This window comes from Tympanuchus pallidicinctus, unplaced genomic scaffold, assembly GCF_026119805.1.
Source record: "Tympanuchus pallidicinctus isolate F22 unplaced genomic scaffold, pur_lepc_1.0 scaffold23, whole genome shotgun sequence".
NCBI classification, from domain to species: domain Eukaryota; kingdom Metazoa; phylum Chordata; class Aves; order Galliformes; family Phasianidae; genus Tympanuchus; species Tympanuchus pallidicinctus.
In genome coordinates, this window is record NW_026294740.1 from 36,204 (window position 1) to 62,924 (window position 26,721).

The 26,721-nt window shown below is 42.9% G+C and overlaps 1 protein-coding gene and 1 long non-coding RNA gene across 4 annotated transcripts; one reads left to right on the forward strand and one right to left on the reverse strand.

Moving 5' to 3' along the window:
- The first annotated feature begins 1,866 nt into the window (after window positions 1-1,866).
- CCDC138 (coiled-coil domain containing 138) lies at window positions 1,867-9,029 on the forward strand. The gene is made up of 6 exons (XM_052687994.1): window positions 1,867-1,967; window positions 2,046-2,156; window positions 2,980-3,126; window positions 3,933-4,103; window positions 4,974-6,342; window positions 6,488-9,029. The coding sequence occupies exons 1-5, from the start codon at window positions 1,923-1,925 to the stop codon at window positions 5,208-5,210; spliced, it is 711 nt and encodes a 236-aa protein (XP_052543954.1). The 5' UTR covers window positions 1,867-1,922; the 3' UTR covers window positions 5,211-6,342; window positions 6,488-9,029.
- A 1,483-nt stretch (window positions 9,030-10,512) lies between these two features.
- LOC128083193 (uncharacterized) lies at window positions 10,513-20,862 on the reverse strand. Of its 3 annotated transcripts, none has more exons than XR_008207989.1 (3): window positions 20,757-20,862; window positions 14,327-14,505; window positions 10,513-13,574 (listed from the first exon to the last, which is right to left on the reverse strand). It is a non-coding gene; the product is annotated as an uncharacterized LOC128083193 (long non-coding RNA). The 3 variants fall into 3 exon arrangements; XR_008207990.1 differs by lacking the exon at window positions 20,757-20,862 and adding an exon at window positions 20,516-20,748; XR_008207988.1 differs by lacking the exon at window positions 20,757-20,862 and having other exon boundaries at window positions 14,327-19,880.
- Window positions 20,863-26,721: the final 5,859 nt, after the last annotated feature.

A 26,721-nucleotide genomic window follows, 5' to 3' on the forward strand; every position in this document is an offset into this window, starting at 1 on the left:
TTGTTTTGTTTTGTTTTACATATACTGTAGAAAAGCAGTTTACAGTGTGTATCTAATTACTGGCCAAAGGGAATAGAACCTTGTATGTACCATGTGGGAACTCATCTAAAACATGAAAAGAACTTCCCGGAGGATAAACTAGTGGGGGGGAAAAAAAAAAAAAAAAAAAAAAAAAAAAAAAACTATTATCTTTTGCAAAGGGAAAAAAGCATGAGAAGTCTCTGTCCTACATATAGTAAATGTGCTGCCCACCTGTGTCCCAGTTTTTGCACATAAGATAACCTCTAGCTTTAACTTTGAATCCTGTGTATTCTGAACTACAGGCAAAGTCTCAACCAGTTGTAGAGCAAAGGAAAGTAATGACAGAGCCTTTATTTGAGAAATAGGTACCATAGGAAAAGATATCCAAGAGGAATTAACTCACCCCTCCTGGTAACAGTTTAGAGAAAAGGGTGAGCGGAGGAATGTGACCCTATCTCGTTCGTACCATTGGGCTGCAGCAGAGAATGGCAGGGGGAATGGGGACCTGTGCAGACTCAGATGGGACCTGAAATATCATGCAGACAGAGGGGTGGCTCACTCCAGATACTCATGTACTCGTGAAGCTCACCCACTGGTTCAGGATGAGACCTTGAAATTCCACTATAACAGTTAAATATGCAAACACTGGCAGTGTTCTTGAACAGAAAAATTAGGAAGATTTCTTTATTTAACTTCAGTACAGGATCTGTTCTTCCAGTTCAAATCCTTTTGAACTTTTGATCCTTTGTCATTTGCTTGTGGCAGAACAGAACTCCTGGGAGAACCAACTCAATAGCAAGAAGCAGATCAGATGAGGTTCCTTCTGCATCTGCCTGGGACACTGGCAGCAGTGCTGAAGACACTCAGACAGCAGTTAAAATTCAAAACATGAAAATAAGAATTAAGTCTTTACAAAAATTTTTGTCACTAAATTCAGAAAATTATTCTCAAACCTCTACGACAAGAATATTTTCACTTTGTGATCAATAAAACATGCAGCAAACACTGACTCCTTTCACTGTGCCTCAGGTCTTTTCTAACACTGTAAGTGAGGCACAGATCTTATATTTCTCAGGAAGAGAAAGGAGTTACAGCTGTACCCAAACCTAGAAAAGGCTTTGGCTAGTAAAATTCCTCCTACCATGTATGTGTGGATTAATAGATTTCAGAGAGAGATTTTAAAGAAAAACAGTGTATTTTATGGAATGATACTACTTCAAGAGTATATCAGTCACTTTCGTCAGCTGTAGTGTCACACCATAGGTAAAAACAAAGACCCATCTGCAGAGCAAAATCGAGATTAAGTGAAAAAGTTTATTGGATTGTTTTAATACTGAAATTCCATTTAGCTTTTAGTTGTTTATAAAATACTTCAGTTAATCATGTTTGAAACGTGATATTTCTATAGAAGAATGCAGAAGTGAATAAGCTTGAAACGTCACTGAGGGAGATGACAACATGTCGGGACAACCTCAAAGAAGCAAACGAATCCTTAAGAAAACAGGCAAGAGGAATTATTTTGTACAATCAGTTACTGTGTCTGAGTTAACTGTGTACTGAGTACTGTATACTGAGTTAACACTGCTAATTATCTGAATGGGATGTTTGCAAAAATTGATGATTTGGTTTCTCCAATACAGGGATGGTGTGATTGCGTATAAATACTCTCACCTTCTCTGTTTCTGAATTCTTTAGGCATTTTTGGAGTGTGTTCTTTTTCGTCACTTCTTTATGAAAAGAGAAGCGCAGTTGTTTATTAAATCACTTTGCTGCTCAGTAACTCTGATTTCAGAGTGTTGTTTACAAAAAAAAAAAAAAAAAAGTGTTTTCCATTCACTGATATTTTAGTATTTTTCAATTTTTTCAGTTAAATGATGAGATTGTAGAGAAGAAGTAATTGAATGAACAAAAAAAGGACAGGAAAAGTTTGTTTCAGCTATCTGGAAGTAAGGTTTTTTCTTATTTTGCGTGCTTCCTTTGTAGGTAACAAGTAAAATATAATTCACGGTTCTTTTTTGTTGTAGTGGAAACATCAGTTTATAATGGCAGAGATGTATAAGGATACCTGTGAAGTGGCACAACAGATGACACCTTTCATGCAGGAAGAAGTGAGGGCAGCATCAAAAGGGAATAAGGTAAGAATTGGGCAAGGTGAAAAAATCACTCACAAAAGCCATTCAACAGTGGAGCCTTCTCCATACAGCTGTTGAAATAAGAAAACGTAGCTGCTACCTTTTTTCGTTCTAATAGTTAATTAGTTACTGTGGGCGGTACTCGGTGTGGGTGGTACGTGGGCTAAGGTGTTGTGAGCTGGGCTGGGATTGTGTGGAGGTTTGCAACAGTTAAAGAATAGAGGAGGGCAGATAGTAAGTGGAAAGAATAAAGATTGTTGCTAAAATTGTCCTTGGAATTTTATATTGTGTATCTACTTTTTATTTGTTTCCTGTGTTTTCCTCTCACCTTCTCTCTCATCTGTCAAAATTAGACTCTGCTTATACTCCTCCTTTGTGGTTATCCATGCTGCTGTCTAGTTTGCTTACAAGAGAAGATCTCTACTAACTAAACAAGTTCACAGGAGAACTCTCTGCTGCCCTTGGCACAAAGACAGGTCCGTGCAGGTTGTAGCATGGTCACCCGCACCAGTGGGAGCTGTCTGCAGACTCCTTTTAACAAGGAGCTGCCTGTATTTCTCCAATAGCCAGCGGGGGCTTCTCAATCCCTGGATACAAGGCCCAGCAGAGCAGGCACGGCCTGTTCCACATTACTGTTTCTGCAGAGATAATGTCTTCTATGGGCTCTCGGTAACTTCTGTCCTGAGCTTTGTCTCATTAACCATTAAATGATGCAGGATTTGTCAGAACTAATGTGCTCTGGCGTGCATGTCTGTCTGCTATTGTTTTGGTTTAGAAGATCATCAAGGTGAAAGCTGAAATAACTGATGATGTGAATATATTACAGCTACCACCGAACTCTGAAGTTTATGGGCTCCTGACTGTCCTTATGGATTGGATCTTAGATGAGCTCCTTAGCAAACTCAAGAAACAAGAAGAAAGACAGGAAGGCCAGAAACCTCAGTGTAGCGGAAGAACCTACATCCAGGAAAGTGTTTGAAGGTAAAGGGACTTGAGTTTGATCTGGTTCATGTGTTTTCAGATTCACATATATACTGACTGATTTTATTGTGAGAGTAGAAAAGGTCAGCCTGTTTTGTATAGACCTGGGATAGAGCAATGAAAGCAGAATGACAGTTACTAAGTCAGTATTAATCCCAGCAGTCAGATGGAATGGCTGCATTGTCACTTATAAAACAGAGCCGTCGTTTTGAAGGAGAAGTGTCGTGTTCAGTCTCAACTTGCAAGTTTCAGCCTGTCTTTTATTACCTGTGGTTTATGCCAGCTGGTGATTTATCTTGTATGTTGTGTGTAACACTGTATAGAATTCATGTTTTCCTACAGAGATTGTCACATCTAATTAAAAATGTTTTAATGTCTACGTTGGATGTCAAAGTTTCAGATAATGACTCATAACAGATGATGCTATGTTCTACTGAAAGCCCTTCCTTCCATCTCTCTGGGGATAACAAAGCTTGGAAACCAATGTGGTATTCAGGAGTTCTTTATTGCTTTCCTTCATTCTGTGCAGAGTTTGTAAGTACTGGCATTGGCCTTGATAGTTGAGTTCACACACCGTACCTCTGCTTTGCATGCAAACCTGAGTAAAACTTAAAATCTAAGTAAGGAGGTAATTCTTTTATCTCTAGAGGACCTGACCAGTGAGTGTTTGCACATGCAATCTGACAAACTTCAGGAGTAATTTGAGATCTTGGTTTGGTTTGTTTGGGTTTGGTTTTTGGAGTCTTGTTTTCACTTGTAGACTGCTCACATGCTAAGCTGACATTCTGCATGTAACTTTGCCTTTGTGTGTTTTTACAGCTTCTGCCTGTGGCTGCGGAGCAGCTCCAGTGCATGTCGTTTGTGAATCCTAAACTGCACATGCCCCTGATGAGACTGATACACTGGTTTGTAAGGCAGCTAGACAATGATACTAAGGTAAATTCTCTGCAGATAGTCAGGCATTTTGTATTTTAAGTACACATAGACAGTGGACATTTTCAGGGTGTATGTATAATAGAAAGCTGGCTGTCTTTGCTAAACATCAATTTGTAACAGAGAAATGGAAAAGTATGGCAAAAAAAAACTTCTCATAAATGGAACTTCCTGAGATCATTTTATTTTTTTGCACAGTCTATGAAAACATATTTTTATGTACATATGCAATCGCTGTTGCAGTAGTGTCTAAGCATCTCAGGAAATACATTTTTATAAATGTGCTTAGCAGAGTTGGCAGTTAGGAAAGGAAACACATTTTTGTTCACTTCATGTGCGAGATTAGCTGAAATTGATGGCAAAGTGTGGCAGAGCAGCATGGGAACTTTGGCTTTGTCCTCTGCTTAATGTCCCACTGAATTTATTGTTTTTCTTGACAAGGAGAAGCTATTTTAAATGATCACAGTGTAAAGTTTGACTCTGAAGTAATATTTCTGCACAGTTTGTGATGAAAATTTGAATTACTGTACCTTCCCTGAATGGTGTTCTGAACATTCATGTTTAGATCTGCAAATGCTTTTGCAGCTCGTGACTTCAGGCATCTGCACAGGGCAGCGTAGGTAGCACTGACTGAAATGGGGTTTCCTCTGCAAGCAGAGGCAGTTCAAATAAAGTCAGCATATCACGGGCCCTCTTTCCCTAGTCTCTTTGTGCAGTTAGTGTTGAAAAGGCCCTGTGCTGACGGCATTCAGTTGCTTTTGTAATGCAAGCAGTATCTTCTGTGCGGATTCTGTTGTGACACACGATCGAACAATTTGGTATTTCACACGTAATCCTTAGGGGAACTTAGATGGGAGCTTCGTGTGGTTTCATGTTTACACTCAACATGCGCACTGTTTGATTCAGGACCCAACAATGGCAGAAATGATTATGAGACTTGCTGAAGATATTTTCACAGGCATAAGGAATAATGGAGATGTGCACAGTTCTTCCAGCCGCTGTGCAAAGAGTGAATCAAAATCAGCACTCTTCTTCACAAGTCCCTTTATGCCTTTGAGGTTTCTGTCAACTATGGTTGTGTTTACAATAGAGACACCAGGTAAGCTCTGGGTTTTACTGAATCTTTTCATTATGATTCTATGATTCTGTGATTTTTTGATCCCTTTTAGTTTTTCCTTTTAGTTTCTCTCATCTGTATTTTTTTTCCAGGCGTGTACCTGGACAAAGTCCAGCAGTTCCATGATACCATAGTGTCCATGATGCTTTCCTAGTGAAGGGAGTTTCACTTGCATGATACTTCCTTGTACAGCCAAATGCACTGAAACAAATACGAACCTTGCTATTATTCATTTCATGTTGTAATTTCTGTGGCCATTGTAATACAATTTATTTTAATCAGAGAGATGGCCAAAGTGATAAAGGAGAACACAGATGATGGTAATTGTTTCAAGCAGGTGCTACAGCAGTAGCCAAGATCTTTAGTGCGTATAATGGTACAGCATTTCCTCTTCTGTCAAGTGAAAAAAGTAGCACATTTCAACTGGTTCTAGAATATCACTGTCCTCTTTAAGCTGGTAGATTCCTTCCCTTGAAAGGCTGGTCAGCTGCAGTGCCAAGCATTTCTTTTCTGGTATAGTTAGCTATAAAGTTCTACTTCTGCCGTTATAGATCCATGGACAGATAGATCACATAGATGTGTGGTGTTCATGGGTATGTCTGAGAAAACCAGGGGTGGAATAGCACATTGGGCTTCAACATATATCCTGCTTTCCTCGAGATGTCAGTCTCAGCAGATGGCACTGTAATTAAACTTTTGCCACTGGATAAACTTTTTTCCTTTGTACTTTACCAGGTGATCAGTACTATTCCAAGATACTGAGAAAGATTTCACATCAGGAGATTAAGAAGATTTGATTGTTTCCCTTGACCTAATATCTTTGCATCGTTTAGTGCACTGCAGAACGAATGGATGGCTGCATGAAATACATGCAGCAAAAGTTAAACTACAGCTTTGGATGGAAACGAATGGCAGTAGCTGCTGTCCTGAAAGTCATGGCTCTTATTCAGATGAATGACTCTTTACTCCCTCAACAGAGGCTTCCCAGATGTTGAAACCTACATGGTCTGAAACTATCCAGTTTGCAACTTCTTTTCACTCTTAAGGAAGATACTGGAAAGGTTTTGTGTTTTCTTTGGTGTGCAAATTGTAGCTGGCCTTTTTGTCCACTCCCAACTGTTTTTTAAGGAAGAAGATGAGGCAGAGGATGTCTTTAAGGTTAGAAACATTCATCATCATTTCAGCCATTTGACTTTTTTTTTGGTGGTATATATTTAAGTAATTCTGAGGATAAATATTCACATATTGCTTATCAGAACTGTGACTGTAGAAATTGTATTGCTTGTTTTCTACTCTCTTTCAGTAAACTACCTGGAGCAGGCATTCTGCTGTGATACTGAGATCAGTTTTATAGCAGACCCCCACTTGCCTCAGATCAGGTGCGTGTCCATACCAACAGAGGTACCTCAGAACTGGCTGCTGCTCACACATATTTCTAAAAAGCAAAAGCTTTCACAAACGATACAGAAACCTACCACAGCTCAAGGAGACGCTGCAGAACCACCTCTATGAGAGACCTCTGTGGGCTCATCTGCTGAACCCATCAGGAAACATCTCAGCCAGCTGCAAATGGCATTCCCCAGGCCTGCTGCGCTGTGCCAAAGGCTGCACAGTCTTTACCAATTCTGATTTCAGATTTACCTTAAACTTGGATTCTGCTTTTTGGGACATGTCTGGTTTTGTGTTCCTTCAGCTCAGAGGGGTTACCCTGACATCTGCAAGACCCATTGTTTTGGGATTTGCTGCTGTTCCCAGGGAGTCATGCAGCATCGCAGCAGCTAAGCTCCAGTCCCTTCCCCAGTCTCAGTGGGATCAGTCCCTGTGCTGACAGAACTAACTCCACTGTGGTGCAGAAAGTGCCGCTCCTTTATTCCTTACAACATGCACCAGGTGACATGACAAGCAAGCGACAAGCAAGCGCACCCTCTCAGAGTTCAGGATCTACATTTGAACAGTTCTGACATGCATATGCAGTTCGTTGGCATACAAATCCATTCTTTTTCAAGGACTCAGATATGTGCTAATGTGCCTTTGGATGCCCAGTGCTACCTAGGGTGGTTGACTGCCCACCTATTATTTCCCATTTCCCGCTATCAGCTTTACTATGGGACTTCTGACCCACTGCCATCCACTTTCCCCATTTGGAAGATTCCCATTGATTTTTAGGACACAGTGAGACACTTTTCAACAACAGTGCATGTGGAGTCCGAGGGAAATGTCCTTGCATCGCTTGAGGCAAAAGATATATTATTCTATTATGTCCCCAGCACAAAATTATTGAGGAAAACAAGATATTCGCCCACTCAAGCTGAAATGTAAAGGTTTCAGAACTATCAGTTGTGGATTCCTTTTGCTAAACTAGCATACAGGTTCTTAAACTAATGTACTAATCCTATTGGTAAACAAACCAACTTATATCAGCAGAGAGTGGAACAATTCAGATGTTTGCTCTGTTATCTCTTTTGTCTTAAGCTTCTTCTATGGAGGTTGTGGCATTATGAGCAGTAATACATTACCCTCTGGTTAGATCTAACATGCCACGTGCACTCTGCTAAGTCTTGAGTAACAGCACATCAAGCAGTAACTGCTGTTGCAATGCCACTTTCAGTACTTGCGGCTCTTGTGAGTTTAACTCTTCAAAAGCATGTCTCGTCTAATTTGACAACATGTGGACTTGCTAGGTAGTGTTTTCAAAGACCTTTTGATGTTTTGCCCAGACCATATCTAGAGCAAATATGTTCTCTCATATCATAGAGATTTTCTGTCCGGCGGTCATCTCTGAACTGAACTAACACTCAATTTGGGCAGAGTTTTTACAGATTACTGTACCACACTGCAACTCTGCACGTTGCTCTAAGGTTAAATACGAATAGAATTTTCCACTTGACCATCTCCAAAGCAGTCCAAATGGTTCAGAATAAAAACTGATTTGGCCAGTTCACATATTGATACAGTCTACAGAATTTTCAGAGAGCAGTGTGTGTAGGATAGCCCACAATATAAACTACAAGAGGGGCAACCCCAGCACATACACACCTCTTATCAAAGCTTAGACGCTTTCCATCAACCATGTGTAGAATGGAACTCATGGACTGGTGTAACAATTAATGACTCCATGATACTACATCACGTTGCAAAGGGCTTGATGATGGGTTTCTTCTGTGACCACATTTAATGGATAGTAGATAGGTCCGTAAGTTCATTTCCCAGTCTGTTAGGCAGTTGGATATACCATGGAGGAGTCACACGCAAATCATCATCAGGTTGATAAAGGGAGCGAACGAAGGGGTAAAAAGGAATGGTACCACAGTACAGGGAGTGCTGGTGAGCCAGGATGACCTGCAAAACTTGTTTGTGTTGACCCAAGTGTGAAGTTTAACAAATCTGAGAACTGACATCACCACCTACAACCACCCAAACAAAATACTATTAAGAAGCACACTCTGGGAAGCAATCAACGACAAAGCCAGCTGCCAAGGGTTAATGCTTGGCATGTGAATTCCGATGAAATAAGATGGGAGTCTGGGTTGGTTGGGTTTTTTGTTTGGTTGTTTGGTTGATTTTTTCCTTTGTGTGTGATTTCATAAGTTTGTTTTTTAAATAATCCTCACTTTCTTTAAAAAATAATTTAAGAATTACCTCAAGCTTCAACTTTTTCAGGCATGGCACTATTGAACTTCCGACTCCAGATAAGCTTATTTTAGCATTTTTATTTCACAACTCCAAGAATAGCACAATTCTAGTCTAAGAATTATTCCTTTTGCACTACTGTTGGGGAAAAAAAAAAAAAAAAGAAGAAGAAGAAGAAGAAAGAAAATGCTTTATCAGTAGAAATTCCTCAATTACATTCCAAAAGGGAATTTCACAGTCACTAAACATTTGCTCAGATCCTCTTGATATATCTCATAAAGAAGGATCGTTGGGACCCAGCTCCATTCTAGGTATTTCCATTAGTCTACTTGTGGCCCTGTTTTGCTTGCTTGTGACTCACGCTTTGAAGAATTTGCTTTTTCAAAGTGCCATACCTGGGCTTCAGAGATGCTCTGCTCAGGAAAACACATTTCCATTTCAAGAACAAACACTCTCATCTTTTTAAGTTTAATAAAAGCTTTAAAACCCAATGAGATGAGAAAAGCAATGCAAACTGTAGCAACACAGTAACGCCAGGGTGCAGATTATCTCCAAACATCAAGATTTCATGGGCTCATTTCTTGTTGACAGTACAATGCTCATACATTTCTTAAAATCTAACCAACCAGCTTTCCCTCAATCCTGCAAAAATGCATGCACAGATTGATCTACAACCTCATTTCATCTAATGGATATTCTAAGGAAAACCAGGCCTTTATTTTTATCCAGTTGCATGTCAGGGGGATCAGAACACCTGCCTATGGTAAAATACCACACAACATGCAGCGATAATGCCCAGCCTGTCTGCCACAGAGACTCTTGCAACCTTCTTCCCTGGTGGTCACTTTGCAAATACTCTGGACTGTTTGTTGCTGTAAAGAAACTGCAACAAAACCAGTGCATCCTGAAACCATCAGATCTATTGGGAACCTGCTGAGCTGGGACTTCTCCAGGAAAGGTGGTGGCCAGGAAACACCAGCATCTGAGCAGCTATTTCATTTGGCCCGTGCTCCCTGCATCTTGCCCAGAGGGCTCTCCAGCAAGGAGCAGCAGGGAGTAGAAAGGAAGTTGAGTTGGTCAAATTTCTTGAAATGATACCGTATAATAAATACGTATCAAACTTCTAAATCTTGTTTTACCGACAAACTTTATTATCACTAGGCTGTCACGTGAAGAAAAACACCTTAGATTAGCTTTCAAGTACTCACTGGCATTAAAGTTGTTCCTCTTCATGTAAATCCTTTGAAGGTCCTGAGGCAAACACAGGAGCAAAAACATATAAATAAGAGAACCAAAGCAGCTCATGGAGTGGCACTGCAGACTGCTGCTCAGGCCAGCTCCCGTACACCCTTCCCATGCAGCGCAGTGAGGCTTCTCACAAGGAAATCAGCCTTCCAAAATGCACAGGAAATCAACAGAACAGAAAGGTCAGCCACAAAATTCAGCAGTTGCTGGAAGCAGAGTTGTCTTATTTTTCACAATTGCTTAAAATGACATACATTGCTCTTCACACATGTCCAGTGATGGTGACTTACGAGGAATACAGGAGCATCAGCAATCACACCCAGCCCATGGTGTTGAGTGGAACAGCCAAGGGCAAAGCAGAGGCTGGGGCAGTGTGACAGCTCATCCTTGAGGGGACTGAGGACTTCCCTCACAATTTTCCACAAGTTAACTGCACAGAAAGGAGCAAACAAGTGAAGGAAGCCAAGCAGTATTTTATTGACTCCCACAAGACAGATATGGATTGCATACAACCCTGGAAAACTTCTTACTTTTTAAAATCCTGGAATTATAAATGAGAGAACTCATTCCTCATAAATAACCTGGCACCATTCCTTCATCAAAAGATTGTGACATGGAACAGATTTCCTTTACAGTTTCATTAAAATTATTCATTTGAACAGCTTAAAAAACTATGTCTATAATAATACTTAAATATATTGCTCATATTTGTGACTTAATAAAAAAAATAGTTTGAGCTAATACTTTCCTAGTGTTCAAAAAAATCCAAAGAGAGATCAACGTCTCATTGAGTAATTGAGAAAGATGGGTAAAAGTTATTTGTTTGAAATTATAAACAGACCTCATTTATCAACAGACCAAGTCCCTTAAAAATGTGTGTCTCACTTATTAATGCTAATGATCCCACAAAAATGCACACAGAGCAACCAGCTTTCCTTCAATCCTGCAAAATATATGCACGGATTTATTTACAGCCATAAAGGCATTTCTGCAACATTCACAAGATGGGACTGATCTTAATAGTAACGCCCAAGCATTTGCAAATTCTGACCAAAAATCGTTTGATTACTTTTAGCTTTAGAATAAGTCAGTCTGAACCTCAGTGAAATGACAATGGCAAAGGCCCAGACTGCATTCAGAAACTGTTGCCCTCCTGCTTCGTGGAGCTGGCAGAGGCCATGAGAGCACTCCCGGTTGTAATGCAGAAACAGACAGTACAGCTTAAGCTGCCAACAAAGCTGAATCAACACAGCCTGTCTACTACAGCGCACATTTGTTCCACTGGCACCTGGAAAACTTGGTAGCCTCTGGAAGCATCAGTCTTTTCTGAAGGGATCCGTGGATTTGCTTGCCTTCCTGCAGTGCTTGCTATTATCCGTACTACCATCAAAAGCACACCAATTGCATTTCCACGCACCACTGCCAAGACACTAATCCAGAGGCTGAAACTAACACACTAGTGATTTATCAGGCCTGACCTTTTTTGAAGTTGAAATAGGGTTCCTACTTGGGAAATAACAAAGCAGCATGTCTCCTTGACGTTCATGATAGGCCAGAAGTGCTTTCTACAAAGTCTCCAGTGGTCCAAGTAGTCGGTAACCCCCCAAGAGATGCTTGGTCTGAGGTATGGTAACTTCAGTGACAGCTTCAGAAGGCAAAGGCTTTAGCCATAGGGCTGGCTGAAGAATTCCTCTGCTCCACTTCACTTCCCCCACAAATGTGCCAACACAACCCAAAGCTGCATCTCTGACCCCGTGCAGGTCTCAAAACAACCCTTGACTTCAAAGTATGGACCAGTCCATGGATCTGATGTCCTGGGCAGCGCAGGCAAGAAGTGGGGATGTAGAGCTGAGGGACAGGGCCCCTCAGCTTAGACACACTTGGCTTGGGTTTTGTGTCAGAAACTTCTGTGTCAAGGAACATCTCCTTCACTGTTTGCAAAAGAATGATGATCACCAAGGGGCTTTCCAAAAAGCAAGCATGACACTTGAAAAGGTATGAGCCACAGGATGGGTTTGGACATAGACTTTGGGAGCAGATAACTGGTTTCAGACATTCTCTAATCCACACCTAAATATCATATACTAAAAAGAGTTTTTAATAGTGCCTTTAGTACACCAGCTAATCAAACAAATCTCAAAATATTTTCTTTCTATTTTACATTTTTACATAAAGCTGAAGTGTTTACACCTTTATGAAGAAGACCTAACTAACTGTCAAAGCAGATTAAACCACATTTAAGAGCAACTTACCCAATTAGTTTCATGAAGACCATCACACATGTAAAGCCAAAAGGTAATGAAATCTTGAAAAGGACATAACAACTTGAATGAAAGCAGAAGAGAAGTTTTAACAACCTTTTTGTCCATACAAGAGCTTTTCATTTCTTAAAGAAGAGAACAATTAATGTTCACTGAATGACTTTTTTTTGGCCATTCAAGCTTAGTGACCTCAAAATGAGCAAATTTTCCTAAGTTGTCATGTTGTAATTACTATTGTAACTCTAATGAGTTAAAAGGATATACAAATCACCTACATCTAAACAGAGTTCTGCACATTATAGACTAAACTGCTTAACTTACAAATAATCATTTTGTTGTTTCCAGTTTACAATGGTTTAAAAAAAAAAAAGACTTCACAATGTGTGTAAACGGGAGGTAAATGTATTTTTAAAACCAGAATAGAAAGCTGCATGTTAAAAATGGGATCATAGACTAATAAATACATACATCAAAGACATGAATTTCTCAGCAGCTGGTTTTAAAGAGCAAGGAAGTGGGGAAAACTACTTGTCCAGACTTCATTCTGGCCCAGTGGTCTAGCTACATGCTAGCAACATCTAGCATGTATGATGATGTAGATGATGCTAGCAACATCTGCAATTCAAAAACAACTTAAAAGAGGAGAAGAATCATCTTTGTTGCCTATTTTCCTCTTACAAAATTAAGCTACTTCTTACAAGTGTGGTGTAAAATCTAAATAAATATTTATTTCTTCATGCACTTGATGACATCAAATTAAAAAAGCAATTATTTTAACCCAGAAAAAATGAGTCATTGTATACTGTAAGGACAAACAGCCTTACTGCAGATTTTCTACAGTAAAAGTATTTCTAGAAATACACCAGAAATTACTTTCTCATAACAAAATACACAATTATGTGTCAGATTATCATTGAGTTTCAATACTTAGGCAAAACCAAAACAGTTACTACCAAGTTTTGAAAAAGAAAAAACAGTAAAAAGATGTTTTAACAGGTATGGAGATGCCAGAAAGCAATGCTGGACACCAGGATTTCCAAAGTGACTCCCCTTCCAAACTGACGTGCAGACTGTGAATTAGACTGTGAGTGAAAACTGATCCTGTTCTATGGGTTTCTCCACCCATACTCCAAGTCCTGCCTTCAGGAATGCTTTAAATAAACACTCTTTGGCAGTTTGATACTCAGTGGCTCCTTGCTTGGTTTCATGATACAGGTTAGGCTTGAAGATCTTCAAGCACAAGCTGGACGAAAGCTGTGCAGATGAAAGAGACAAGAAAAAAGAGAGCAAATGATTTATTCAGACCAACATTTGCAAAGCAACTGAGTTATTAAAATAGCAATTAGAAAAGGTAATGAACTACTCAACCAAATGTACAGGCAAAGGCAACAAGCCAAAAGCACAATATAAATTCCAGCCATTCTAGCTCTGTATTCAGTTTCACTGCAACTATCCACACTTCTCCTCTTGCAAGCCATGCCCTCCTGTAGAACCAAACCACATACAGAGACAAGCAATCTTTGGACTTCACTTTTCAGCAGTGCTGTGGTAGCTCCACTACACTTAGCATGCCTTTAGCTTCTTCTGGATTACCTCTGTCCTTTGGCAGAGAAAATCTAGACACTGAAAAGCAGCTTGTGTATACTATTTGGCTCTTTTCTTTCTAAAGACAGAGTGAAATTTCTATAGGCTGGGTTTCAGCGCAACTGGGATTATATTTCCAAAGAAATTAAAATGAGAAGGCAAAAATAAAGGAGGTAAGAGCTTTTGCTTACTGAGCTATAACCAAGGATTATCAGACCCTCACATGCATTTTGTACCAGGCGTTATACAACTGAATAACCTACATGAATGTGTTATTTTCCATTACGGTGCGGACTGGTAGCTAATGTCAGGCTCAGCTTAAGACAGGTGCAAAAAATAGCTTCTGAACACAGAAAGATACACATGGAAATGCCATAAAGAATAAACTGGAAGTGAAAAATGTTCCATGCTGGAATATATACCTTTGCATGAACATGCATCCAGCGGCTGTACAAAGCATGCTTACAGAGGCGAGATGCACGCCCCATTTCATCTTTGCCAGTTGTAGCATTAATAACTTCAAGACCACTGTCTCCCACTGTCCAATTTACACTGAAATTTGGTGCTTTCCCTGGTTGGCGTGCTTCTGCATTGCTAATACCTGAAAGAAGAGAAAATTAATGACAACAATAAACACTAACTGCTGATCGTTCTTCTTACTAGGCTACTGAAATCACGCCACAAGCAATTCTTCCTTATGGGGACATTCTCCTGCAGATTTTTCACCAAATCATGGAAATACTGCCATGTATATTTAATTCTCATCGTGATTAAAAATCCCCTCTCACTCTGTCATTCCTAGCTCAGCAGGTAAGCATTGGGGGGAGAAACAAGAAACCAGCTTTCTCACTGGAGGATTACGTAGAAGACTGTAGTAGAGCTCCATGTGGACAGTGATATTAGCACCTTGCCATGTTAGCCTATCTTTGGCTGGGATAGAATTAATTTTCTTCAGAGCATCTGGCACTGTGATGTGTTTGGAACACAGGATGAAAATGACATTGATAATACACCAACGCCGGGAGCATTGCTGCGCCAAATCAAGGACAGTTCTGCTTCTGACACTGTTCTGCTAGTGAGGAGGCCAGGAGGCACAAGGAACAAAACAGGACAAAACCAGGAGCTGATCTAAGCTGGCCAAAGGGATATTCCATACCAAGGGTGCCTTGCTCAGCAATAAAAGCTGCAGAAGCTGGCCACAGGAGCTGCCTTCACTCTGTGTCCAGCAGGGCATTGGTCAGCTGCTGGTGAGCAGCCTTCCTCACCTTTTTTTTTTTTTTTTTTCTTCTTAATTTCAAGTTATTATTTCTTTCACATTAAACTGTCCTTTTCTCAGCCCAGGAATTCTCCCACGTTTATCTTTCTCAATTCTCTTTTCCACCCTACTGAGGGGGAGTGAGCGAGCCGCCAGGTGGTACTTAGCAGCTTGCTGGGTTAAATGACAACACGCAAATCAGGAATATCTGGTCTGGTTTACAGGGCAAACCAATTCATGAGTTATTGACCTGCAAATAACTATGAAGACGAAATGCTGTTGGAGTACTGCACAGGGTAATCGTTGCCCTCAAAGCCCACTCACTAGCAACACTAGCAGAGTTCCGGACGGCGCAGATCCAGCAAAGCTTCCCTAGCTGTAACTGTCCCATCAATTCCCTTTCACTCTGCTGCTCTAAGAGTTCAAGTAGCTAAATGTATGGTTCCCTATGTCTGCACTTTAAAACCAGTGCAGAATGATGAACCCTCATCATGTCTCAGCACAAACAATTAGAGTTCAGCTAACAGGTTGTAACTGCAATCTTATTTAAAGCAGTCAATCCTATTTAGAAGTGTTTTTTCACTTTCCCTCGTAAAAAAATGGAGTTAGATCAGAGCAGTAGTGTGAGATGACAGAATGTCTTGCAAACTAAGGCATGAAGGCATCCACATTTCAGTAGCTGTAGAGTATGTTTCAATAGAGTTACCATTATTTCTACATAAATACGACTGCCTTCAAAGGTAGTGCAGTGCTGCTTCCATAAATGTTTTACATGTTCAAATGCAAGACTTAGTGCCTGAAAGACAAACTGGGAACCAGTAACACTTCAGTTTTACTCCCTCCTTATAGCTGTGAGAAGAGGAATGACCTTCAGAGCGGGGTCTGACCTCACTCTGGTTCTCATCAGCAGAGGATGTCTCGCCTGAGAGCACTTCCTTCCTACCAACTGCACGGGGGCATGGTGCAACTAGCACACACATAGTGCTTGGGCATCCAAGTTAGACAGAGTAAGCCCCAAGCTCAGCATCCTATGCAGAAAGTCAAAACCAGCAGACACTTGACTCTTTTCTCACAAATCCAGCTGTGCTTTAGCTGCCTCTCCACTTCACATGCTCATTACTGCTGAAGATGCCCAGAAACAGCAATTGAAGGACTCCAATGTCACAGCCCATTTTCTGCATGTCTCAGGAATGCTCTCAACACGTCCCCAGTGCTCTCAGGCAGCACCCATGGCCACCAGCACAGCGAGTGGTTTAAGTTTCACTGAAGTTTAAGCACTGTGGAATGGCTGTGCAGCACGGTAGCCTCACACACATTACAGGGGTGGTGAAACTTCATATGTCTCAATTTTTCATGAGGAGGGGAGGAGAAAGGGACCGGAGACAGGGGTGTTTTTTTCTTTTTCTGATAAATAAGAATCCCATTTTTACTTTAATATAACTCTTTGAAAGTTTATTTTGTATCTAGTCTGAGTCTCTGCTAGGACTTACATCTAAAATAATCTAGTAAATTTGTATGAATTCAACATTAGCATTGCGGCAAGATGTGTTTTTTGAAATACAACCTAACAAAGTTAAGTCAGCCTAAAGCAGATAAGCACAGGACTCTTTTATTGGCCCTTAAAGCACTTAAAGGTCTTAAAGCACTTCTGGGTCCCGCACCCACTTGTAGGATGCAAAGATGAGAGTATGTGAGAGCTGTGAGGTCCTAGATGCAAAATTACAAAGCAAAATTCAGATAACCAGTTCCTCACTTACTAAATGAACATTTTGAAATATTGAATTTTCTGATGCTGACGTGTTTTTATGCTTGGCTTATTTCGACCTTGTCGCTGTCAGTCACTGACAGACAGTATGCCAAGGAAATAATAAACAGTCCCACCATTCCACATTTGCTTAAAATAGGAGTTGAAAAAATGGAATTGGAATGACAGTTTCCTTTATTTTTATTTTCCATTTTCTTTCAGGTGAGATTGTCACAACTTCTGCTGTTCATTATGAATGGTTGCCAAAAAATCCATGCATTGAGTGGCATGAAAACTGGAGTGGATCATGCACAACTGCTTCTGTGCCACTAAAGACCAAACACTGCAGAGCAAACAAACCCTACCACTCCACAGGTCACATAATAGAAGGTCTACACATAAAAGAACTATTAATTGAGAGCAGAAACAAAAAGAATCTAAACTCTGACTCTCCATATGCATGTAAATTCAGGCTTGTTTTATGAAGCTGATGTGAAACAGTCACTTGCTTAAGGCAGCACATACTGGAGAACTTATCAAACCTATTGAGGCAAGAATAGGCATGGCTACCACATGAGAAATGAGTCCATCACATTTTTAATTTAACTTAAAAATATCTGTGCTATTACTTTTTCTTGTTTCACGTGCCACTGAACAGTATCAGTCAGTATCACAAAAAAGGCCTTTTGCTCCTTTTCTTATTACTGTGAAAAAGCAATATTTCCATTTAAAAAACAAAATTCTGCCCTACATTATCCTTTAGTGAGTGATTCCCTCCCCAGACCAACACGTCCAGAGTGTGAGCAATTCTTTCAGCAAACACTGGAGACAATTTACATTTCTCTACTGCCTTGCTCATGCAGTGGAGGCTGTATAGAAGCGACTTTCAAATAAAGATGGCATTGAATATAACATCCAGAATGCAGTGTATTTCAGCAGCAGTTACACAACTGCATTTCTTAGGTCATTTTGATGTCATAACAAACAAAAATGACTCTGAATTTCAAGTACACTTAAATGACACCTTGGTAAGCAGCACTTATCTGCATGAACCGTGGAAAAATGCCAAAGGAGTCTCTGCAGGCAGATCACAGGCAGCATGAACAGGAAACTAAGGTTGCAAAAGCAAAGCATCTGACAGTCATTTAGGTAGATCATCTCTCTCAAGAGCTAGACATGAACGCAACACAATTAACTGAGACTAGTAATGGGGGGGAAAGATAGGATAGAAAGTAGAGTGTTTCATTCTCCTTTGAAAAGTGTTACAACTACAATATTTTAGAGAACATCACTCTGAACTTCTTGGATATTCTTATAACCAGGTCTAATAAGCAAAATCAAAGGTCACCACTTCTTTGGGCCAGCATGTACATACTAGCAAAGCCTGACAGAGCTCGCAGCAAGTTTCATCCAAAGGAGGTAAGGGGCTAAAAATACCAAAGTGGAAGAGATGATAAGTGCCAGGAAACTCCAAAAATCACCAAAGAGTCTGCTGAAAGATTTTTTTTTCTTTTTTTTTTGTAAAAAGCAAACGAGCTAATTCAATAAAATTAAAAAGCAAACATAGTAGTCATTCAGAGAGCTGCTGAAGCATGAATATTTAAAATCTTCAGAAATTCCTTCCATGCTTGTCAACATCTTATTGAATACAAAATATGAATTGAGTTTTTGCATCTAGACTCTCTGCAAAAGAGCATAGGTACATTCACAGATTGGAGCTTATCTTCAAGGCAGATGAAATTAACTAAAGATAAATAACTGGTAATACATATGAGGAATTTCCTGCACTCTCAGCTGGAAAACTGCTGCTCTGATATGTATGCTTCCAATTAACTTGATGGGGAAAGGATGTATAACTAGAAAATCTCCTATGAAGAAAGAAAGAACATTTGATGGAAAGATTATTTTTACCAGTAGAGTAGGTAACTTCATCTTAACGCAACTGTCCCTGCAGACACAAAAGTTATCTTGTAAGAGATTAAAAAACAGCTCTTAGAATGTTTTCTCAGCTAAATATTTCTATTTAAATATTTCGGGAGACAGTGGGGAAAGACAGAATGCCATAACTGAACAGCTATTTATTTTTTAGTTGACTACATTATCAAAAACAAGTAATGATCCCACGATGGTGCAAATAAGGGAGAGAATGAAATTTGGGAGAGCTACTCCTGCTGTGCTTATTTCCATGTAAGAGTACACTGTGAAATAAGTGAGTCAAACAGTAGATGTGTAGCTACACCTAGGCCCCAGTTGAATCCAACATCACAGATGAGAAAACTAGCTTTCAAGACTAATCCAGCGCAAGAAAATCCATCAGACTAATTCTTGTGAGTGTCTCCTCTCAAGCAAGGCTCCTGTGCATTTTGAGATATGCATTTTCATGAAACTCAATAGCTGAGAACACTTCTGAATTCTCTCTACTGCCCAGTGAGTTCTGGCTGAGCTGTTTAAACAGATGATGCTGTGTCATGACAGACAGTCATCTAACACTATTTCAGAACAAAAGGTTTGTACAAAGCCAAGGTGCCCTGCTCCAAATTTGCTGTCTTGAAGATTTCTTAAAATTCCCAGACATCAGATATCAGCAACACTCCACACATCAGCTATTAGGTCAATATAACAATAGAATATTTGGAACTGTGCACGTTGTCTCTATTACTTACTTGCTACTATAAGGATTTACATGTCACTTAAAATTATAGTACGTTTTGGTCCAGGGAATCCTTACAAAATAAATTAAATACATAACAAGCTCTCTATGTTCATTTTTAAAATGTCATGTTTAAAATGTTCATGTTTAAAATGTCAAACTTCAAACATGCTTTCAAATACTAGTTGTTTTTTTGTGTTTTTTTTTTAACTTTTTTTTCCTAGAAAATAAACAGACGTGAAAAAAGCCTGGCTCTACAGAACAACGCAACACACAAAACGACAGGAAGTATAACAGATCTCAGTTTTAAAGCTTTCACAACATTAGTGTAATGCTTTTTTTTTTAGATTTTTAGATTTTTTAGATTATTTTAGATTTTAAGACACTTTAGAACTTCACTTTTAACTTACTTAAATTATTATTTTATTAAATTAGTTCAAATACTCTCAGCACCACTAGAGTCTAGGATCTGTGTGGTGCTAAAGAATAATGCTTGAAGTTTCAACAGCAGCTGCTGGTTACTTGGCAGGGTTGGCTGTTTGGCTGTTCTGCTGTCTGTCAGCTAATACTTAAAAAGGTATAAAAATATTTCTCCAGGACATTCCAGCAGGCTCTAAATGCAGCATTTGTGCATTAACTATGAAGTGAAAATAAAAATATTGTGACAACTAGGTCATGCAAACAAGTTGGGTGTCGTGCTAACTAAAACTAATTCTGCAACCAACAGAGATGGATAAGAAAATAAAATACAATCAGCGACATCTGAGATTGTCTCTTCATCCACTTTCAGTTGGGTATTGGCCTAAAGATTGTGAGCCAAATGTTTTCATCTTGGAAGACTGATAAATGACGTAGCTATTCAATAAATACCTGCAATTGTAAGAGAAGTGAAAATGAGAGCTAATGCACTATCCATAGATGACAAGAGGTTTCATTAAGCCAGGGCCTTCAACTTGCCTCACCTGTTGCTAGGGTACACTCCAGATGGCAATTAGGTGAAAGTGCCTTCAGTTCATACCCTGGCTTTTTTGGCATCTTTTAACTCACCACGGGTTCTTGCTATGGTATCTCTGTCTGTGTATCCCTGCTAGGCTTACACTGTATCTTCTGCTTTGTAACCAGAAACCAATTTACTCACAAGACATACTTCCAACGTTTTGAAAAACTGCAAAATCACAATGGTACTGGAACAGACTTAGTTACCGGTACGGCTCTCTCCATTAGATACATGCCACTAAGTAAAGGTCTGTTGAGTGTATAAAGTGGTGGTAGATCTTCTATCTCTGCTATCCTCTGGTATACGGCTCTGGATAGAGCAGCCTTTTGCGGCACAGAAGTTCCTTCAGACAGTCACTGAGCACTTTGTTGCTCTACCAACAATTCCGAACCCACAGCACCTCAAAGCCCTTTCAAGATCCCCCAGCTACTGTCCTGAGCTCTCCAGGTCTCCCTGCTGCCCCTTAAAAACCTCAGGATGCCAGCAGCACCTCGTGCCTTAGGATGCCCGCTGGATTTCACAATGATGCACTCATCTCCTGCATCGTGATCACTGGCAAAAATATCCAACGGCGCTGACCCGAGCCGGGGGCTCAGTAGTGACAAACCTGCTGCACTGCAGAGTGTGCTCAGTGCCTCCGGTCCCTCTGCTGGGCACCGCCGGGCGCAGCCCGGCTCCGACCTCTCCGCGCCTCCCTGCACGGACCGATGGCCGCGCCCCGGATCCCCCTGAGCCTCCTCTTCTGCAGGCTGAGCCGTCCTAGCTCTCCCGGAATCCCACCCCAAGCATTTCCCGCGCGGTGCCGAAGAGGGGAGGGGATGCGGGGGAGGAACGGGGCCGACGGTCGCAGTGCTACGACACGGCCGTTTGCGCCGCCACGTCCTTACCCTGCGGTGGGCACGGGGACGGGATGGCTTACCGAAGCTGCAGAAACGACCGCGGGCAGAAGCGCCGAAAAACGAATGGAAAACGTTTAATCGACGAACGCACAGAGCGACAGAGAACCGACGGCGTTCCCAACCGGCTCCCGTCCGAATGGCGACTCCGGAGGACGGCTCGGTGCCGACGAGGGACGGATGGGCCCCCGCGCCGCCTTCCCCTGAGCGCCCGGCGTCCCCAAGGCACGGGGCAGCGGGGACGCGCGGCGGCGGAGCACCACTTTCCCCGCACGGAGCCCCACGGCTCCGCCGACACCATCGCCGGGGCCCCGAGGCTGCGGCCGCCATTGGCGGAGATCCCGCGCTCGGCCCCGCCTCCTCCGCGCCGTTATTGGTCGGCCCGCGGAACGGGGCGGGGCGGTGCCCGTGGGGTCCTTTAGTTCCGATGTCTCGCCGTCGTTGCGTCATCACCGCGCGCGTCCCCGTTGGCCCCTGCTCGGCTGCCCGCGGCGATATCTGTCGCCGCGCGCCCGCTCCGCTTCCGGGGCGGCCGGACCCCGGCCAGGGCTACGGGAGGAGGAGGACGGGGACGCGAGGGAGCCACGGCGAGGCCGAGCCCGTGCCCGTGCCCGTGCCCGTGCCCGTGCCCGTGCCCGTGCCCGTGCCCGTGCCGCCGCGCTCGGTGCGGTCCTTCCTGGAGAGCGGCGAGCACGGGCTGCATCCGTGCCGCCAGGAAAGCGCCGACGGGGGGGGCGCGGCGGTGTTCAGGGCGGGATGAAGCGTGTTTCTTTGTGCCTCCACCGCTGTTTCTGGAGCGACAAATGACTTCGGGTTCGGCTGCTGATGATTTGAGCAAAGCAAGAACCAAAGGCGCACGTCTGACTGCCAGGCTCCAACACGCCTCGATCCATGGGATCAGCGCCCCTCCTTCGGGGCTGCCCGGCTCAGCCAGGAGCTGCTCCTGGTCACCAGGCGGGTCACAGAACCGAAGGGGTTGGAAGAGATCTCCAGAGGTCATCGAGTCCAACCCCCTGCCAAAGCTGTTCCTACTCCAGGTCACATAAGTTGGTGTCCAGGCAGGTCTTGAACATCTCCAGAGAAGGAGACTTCACAACCCCTCTGGGCAGCCTGTTCCAGTGCTCCATCACCTCACCTAAAGAAGTTCATGTGCCCATTTGTGCAGAACATCCTATGCTGCAGTTCCTGGCCGTTTCCCCTCATCCTGTCTCCACACACTGCAGAAAAGAGTCTGGCCTCTCCTCTCTGCCCCCCACACCTTAGATATCATAGACCTGGATCAGGTCCCCTCTCAGTGATCTTTTCTCAAGGCTAAACAGACCCAGTGCACTCAGCCTTTCTTCATAGGAGAGATGCTCCAGGCCCTTCACCATCTTCATAGCCCTCTGCTGGACTCTTTCCAAGAGATCCCTGTCTGTTTTGTACTGGGGAGCCCAGAACTGGACGCAGTACTCCAGATGAGGTCTTACCAGGGCAGAGCAGAGGGGGAGGATCACCTCCTTTGACCTGCTGGCCACGCTCTTTTTAATGCACCTCAGAACGCCATTGGCCTTTTTGGCCACAAGGGCACACTGCTGGCTCATGGCCAACCTGTCGTCCACCAGGACGCCCAGGTCCCTCTCCGCAGAGCTCCTCTCCAGCAGCTCATCCCCAGCCTGTATCGGTGCATGCAATTATTCCTCCCTAATAATCACGGTCAGCCGCCGCTTCTCACAGCCTGGCACCTCCCTGCATTCCCTATCATGCGCAGCCTCTGGGAAAATCAAACAGTACAGTGGACTGTGAACAGCTACACTGAGAGCAATGGGTGCTGAGACATTCAAATGTTGGGACCCACGTGTAGGGAAAGCCGCCTGGGCAGTCAATACTCGGGGATCTGCCCACCGTGCTGGTCCTGCCCAATCAAACCTCCCACACACTGCAGAAGTAAAATGAAAAAGTGGCACCCAATGACATTCACTGACCGTTGCTGAACATTTCTGGAGACGAAACAGTGGATGTGAGCACAGTGGGGCCATGAGTGTTGCGTTTCATCATTGGTGACAGAGACAGTGGGTCATACTCCAGTGCAGATTGTTACGAGCTGGTGAAAATGCAAAGCTGATATCAGTGGCTGTGTCAAGAAACAGCATTTGGTAGCTGAGAATTTGCTATATCAAACATTGTTATTGGTCTCTCTGTATCTGTTGTAGTTTCCACGGGAATAAGTAGGCGGCCTTACTTCCTCCAAACAGGAACCTTCCTAAACAGAAAAAGTCCTCTGAACATCTGTGAGTCTCTTCGTCACTTCCTTTTCCAACTTGTTTTCCTATGATTATTGTTCTAGAAAAGCTTCCTGCCAGTTGACATCCTGAACCCCATGACCTGTATCAGCAGGAAAGACAGGATAGGGTCATGCATCTCACTTGGCGCCTGCTGTGTTGCATGCTCTGGAAAACTTTCCAGTTTGTACACTGGACCTATCAATTCTGTTTGTTAGCATCCCAACGCCAGGAGATACAGAACCTTAGAATCAGAATCATGGGATCATAGAATGGCCAGGGTTGGAAGGGGCCTCAAAGATCATCGAGGTGAAGTTTTTCATCTGGCAGGATGCCTAAATCCTTCTCAGCAGGGCTGCTCTCAATGAATTCTTCTCCCAATCTGTACATATATCTGGGATTGCCCCAACCCAGGTGCAACACCCTACACTTGACCTTACTGAATCTCATTAGGTTCACATGCTCCCTCCCAGATGAAGATTTTGAACAGTTTTGTGAAGAAATGAAAGAACCTTGAAAGCAACAAGAGTTCTTCAGGTTGGAGTTAGGAAAAACTTCTCCAGAAGAGTGGGTGGGCACTGGGACAGACTGCCCAGGGAGGGACTGGAGTCAGATTCCCTGGAGATGTTCAGGAAACGTTTAAGTGTGGTACTGAGAGACAAGTTATGAGGAACATGTTTCTTTAGAATTGTTTCAGAATGTCATTTCACTTAATTATGAACTAGGCAAGAGGGTGTAGAATGAACAAAGGCAAAACAGAGGCTACAGGGAGGGATGTTTGGGGGGGTGAGCTGAGGAATGCGGTCTTCTCTCACACCAGGCACTCATGCTCACGTATTGGTTCAGACTGTGACTTAGGAATTGCACTGCAAACTGCAAGTCACAGTAACTCAGCAACTGGGGTGGGTAATATGATAGTAACTTCTTGGAACTGAAAGGTGAGATGGGCCCCAGAGGTGAAAGTAAAAAGGCAAGAAGGCTTCACAGTGACTGAGAATAAGGGGAGTGAAGGGGAATAGTTAGAGATAGTTTATAGAAGCAGGAATGTAGAGCTTGTTAGAAAATAAGGGATGGCAGACACTGTGTCTGGGATAGTGAGGGGAATGATGGCCATAAAGATAAGGGCTTGAGAACAGCCTGAGGACATTTGGCAGGGAGGTGATCAGATGTCCACAGGGCAAGAAGAAAAAGGTTTTGGGGGGATGCCCCCCCGAAAGGCCAGGAGTTTACAGCAAAAAGGGTTAGAAGCCTTTGCGAGGAAAACAACAAATCTTCATCCCATGACCCACTATGCACGCGCAAGAGGGGAGGGTCTGCATGCTAACGAACTCTTGGGGGTGTAATGAATATGTATCTGAATTCCGGGAAAACTATTGATTATGTATTAGTTTTGCCTATATCTATAGCACGATTTTTCTAGATGGGGTGCAAGTTAGGCGGACCTATCCCCCTTGCAGCAGGTGTCTGCACAGCACTGAATAGACCGTACCGGCTTTGTAGTCTTACTTGGCTTACAGAGTTTGATTCCCCTCCTCTTCTTGCATATGTATAACTTGTCTCTAAAAATATCCTTAAACTGTCACTTTGTGGTGTGCAAACTAGGAGGGGCTACCCCCTTTGCACCCAGTGTGTGTGTGCAGCGCTGTAATAAAAATATATGCCTGCTCCATAACTACTTTGTGGTTATAGGTTGAATTCCGCAAGGTTTAGTGCATGGACGGTTGGACTGGGTAATCTTGGAGGTCTTTTCCAACCTTGGTGATTGTATGATTCTGTGAGTTTTGATGCTAAGGATTTTACCTCTCTATTTCTAAGCAAAAGCACAAAACTCTGCTGTGTTCTTTATTGCAAGGTGACAGTTCTTCAGAGGACATTCCACCAGACTGCCCCTCTGCTGGTGTCTGTAGCTTGGCAGCACAATGTGGAGCCCCAAAGCCCCTCATACCTTGAGTCTGCTTGCTCTGGTTCCGTTCCTGCCGGTCCAAAGCAGCTGCTCTCAATGAGTGAATGTTCAGTGCTCAGCTGCTCAGCGCAGCTCCTCCACAAGTCACGTTTCCATGCCTCTGGCCTTCTCCTTGTTGCTTCTAAAATGTTCCCAGTAACCCCACCTTGTTCTTGGAACAATGCTCAGGACAGCAGGGCTCAGAAGAGGCACATCTTGCAGCTCTGAACCAGGACCCTTGGCTGGGTCCCACACACAGCTCTCTGGCTGAGCTGGGGATCTCCTGAGGACTGCAGAAGTGACACCCCTGTGAAGCGGGGGCTCCTGGCAGCCCCATCCTACCCCTCCTGGTGCCACGTTGACCGCTGGGTATGACCAGTTTGGGAGGAGCACACCCATGCCCTGTTACAGATGGCCAGATGAGTGCCTGACAAGGGTGGAAGAGAGAAGCAATATTTTAGGGAGTCAGGGAGCAGACTTTGGCTTGTCTTTTGCTTCTTAAATGAAGAATTGCAGTTGTTTCCCTTGGGGCCTCTGTTTCAGGGAGTAAGAGCGTCCCTGTAAGGCTGATGGATCTTGTTCAGTGCACCAATGACTGGAATGGAGCAAAGGACCATTTTCTGCAAGACCTTTCTTGTGTTTTCTTCCATCTCTTTCCATGTGGTCCAACAACCAATGGGTTTCTGTACAAGAAGAGAAACTCTTCTAAAAAAATAGGGCAGTTCTTCTCCCAGATGCATATCCTGGGGATGGTTTAATGTCACAACACTGAGGGGAGGCAGCCATTTCTCTGCCTCTCTTTATCCCTTCCCTGCAAGTTGCTCAGCTGTAGTGTTTTGCTCCTAACCTATGCCAGCACCTCTGAAAAAGCTCTTGTCTTCCCACCAGGGATCTAAAGGAGCAGCGAATTGGAAGGAAAAAGTCTCCTCTCTGTCCCAGGCCCAGCCTCACAATTAGCTGCACTTTTCACATGCTGCAAAATCGTAGGCTTTGATATGCTCTGTGTGTCACCAGAAGAGAGCACCACATTGGAAAATGAGGAACTCGAGGTCCCAGGGCTCCAAGGAATGTA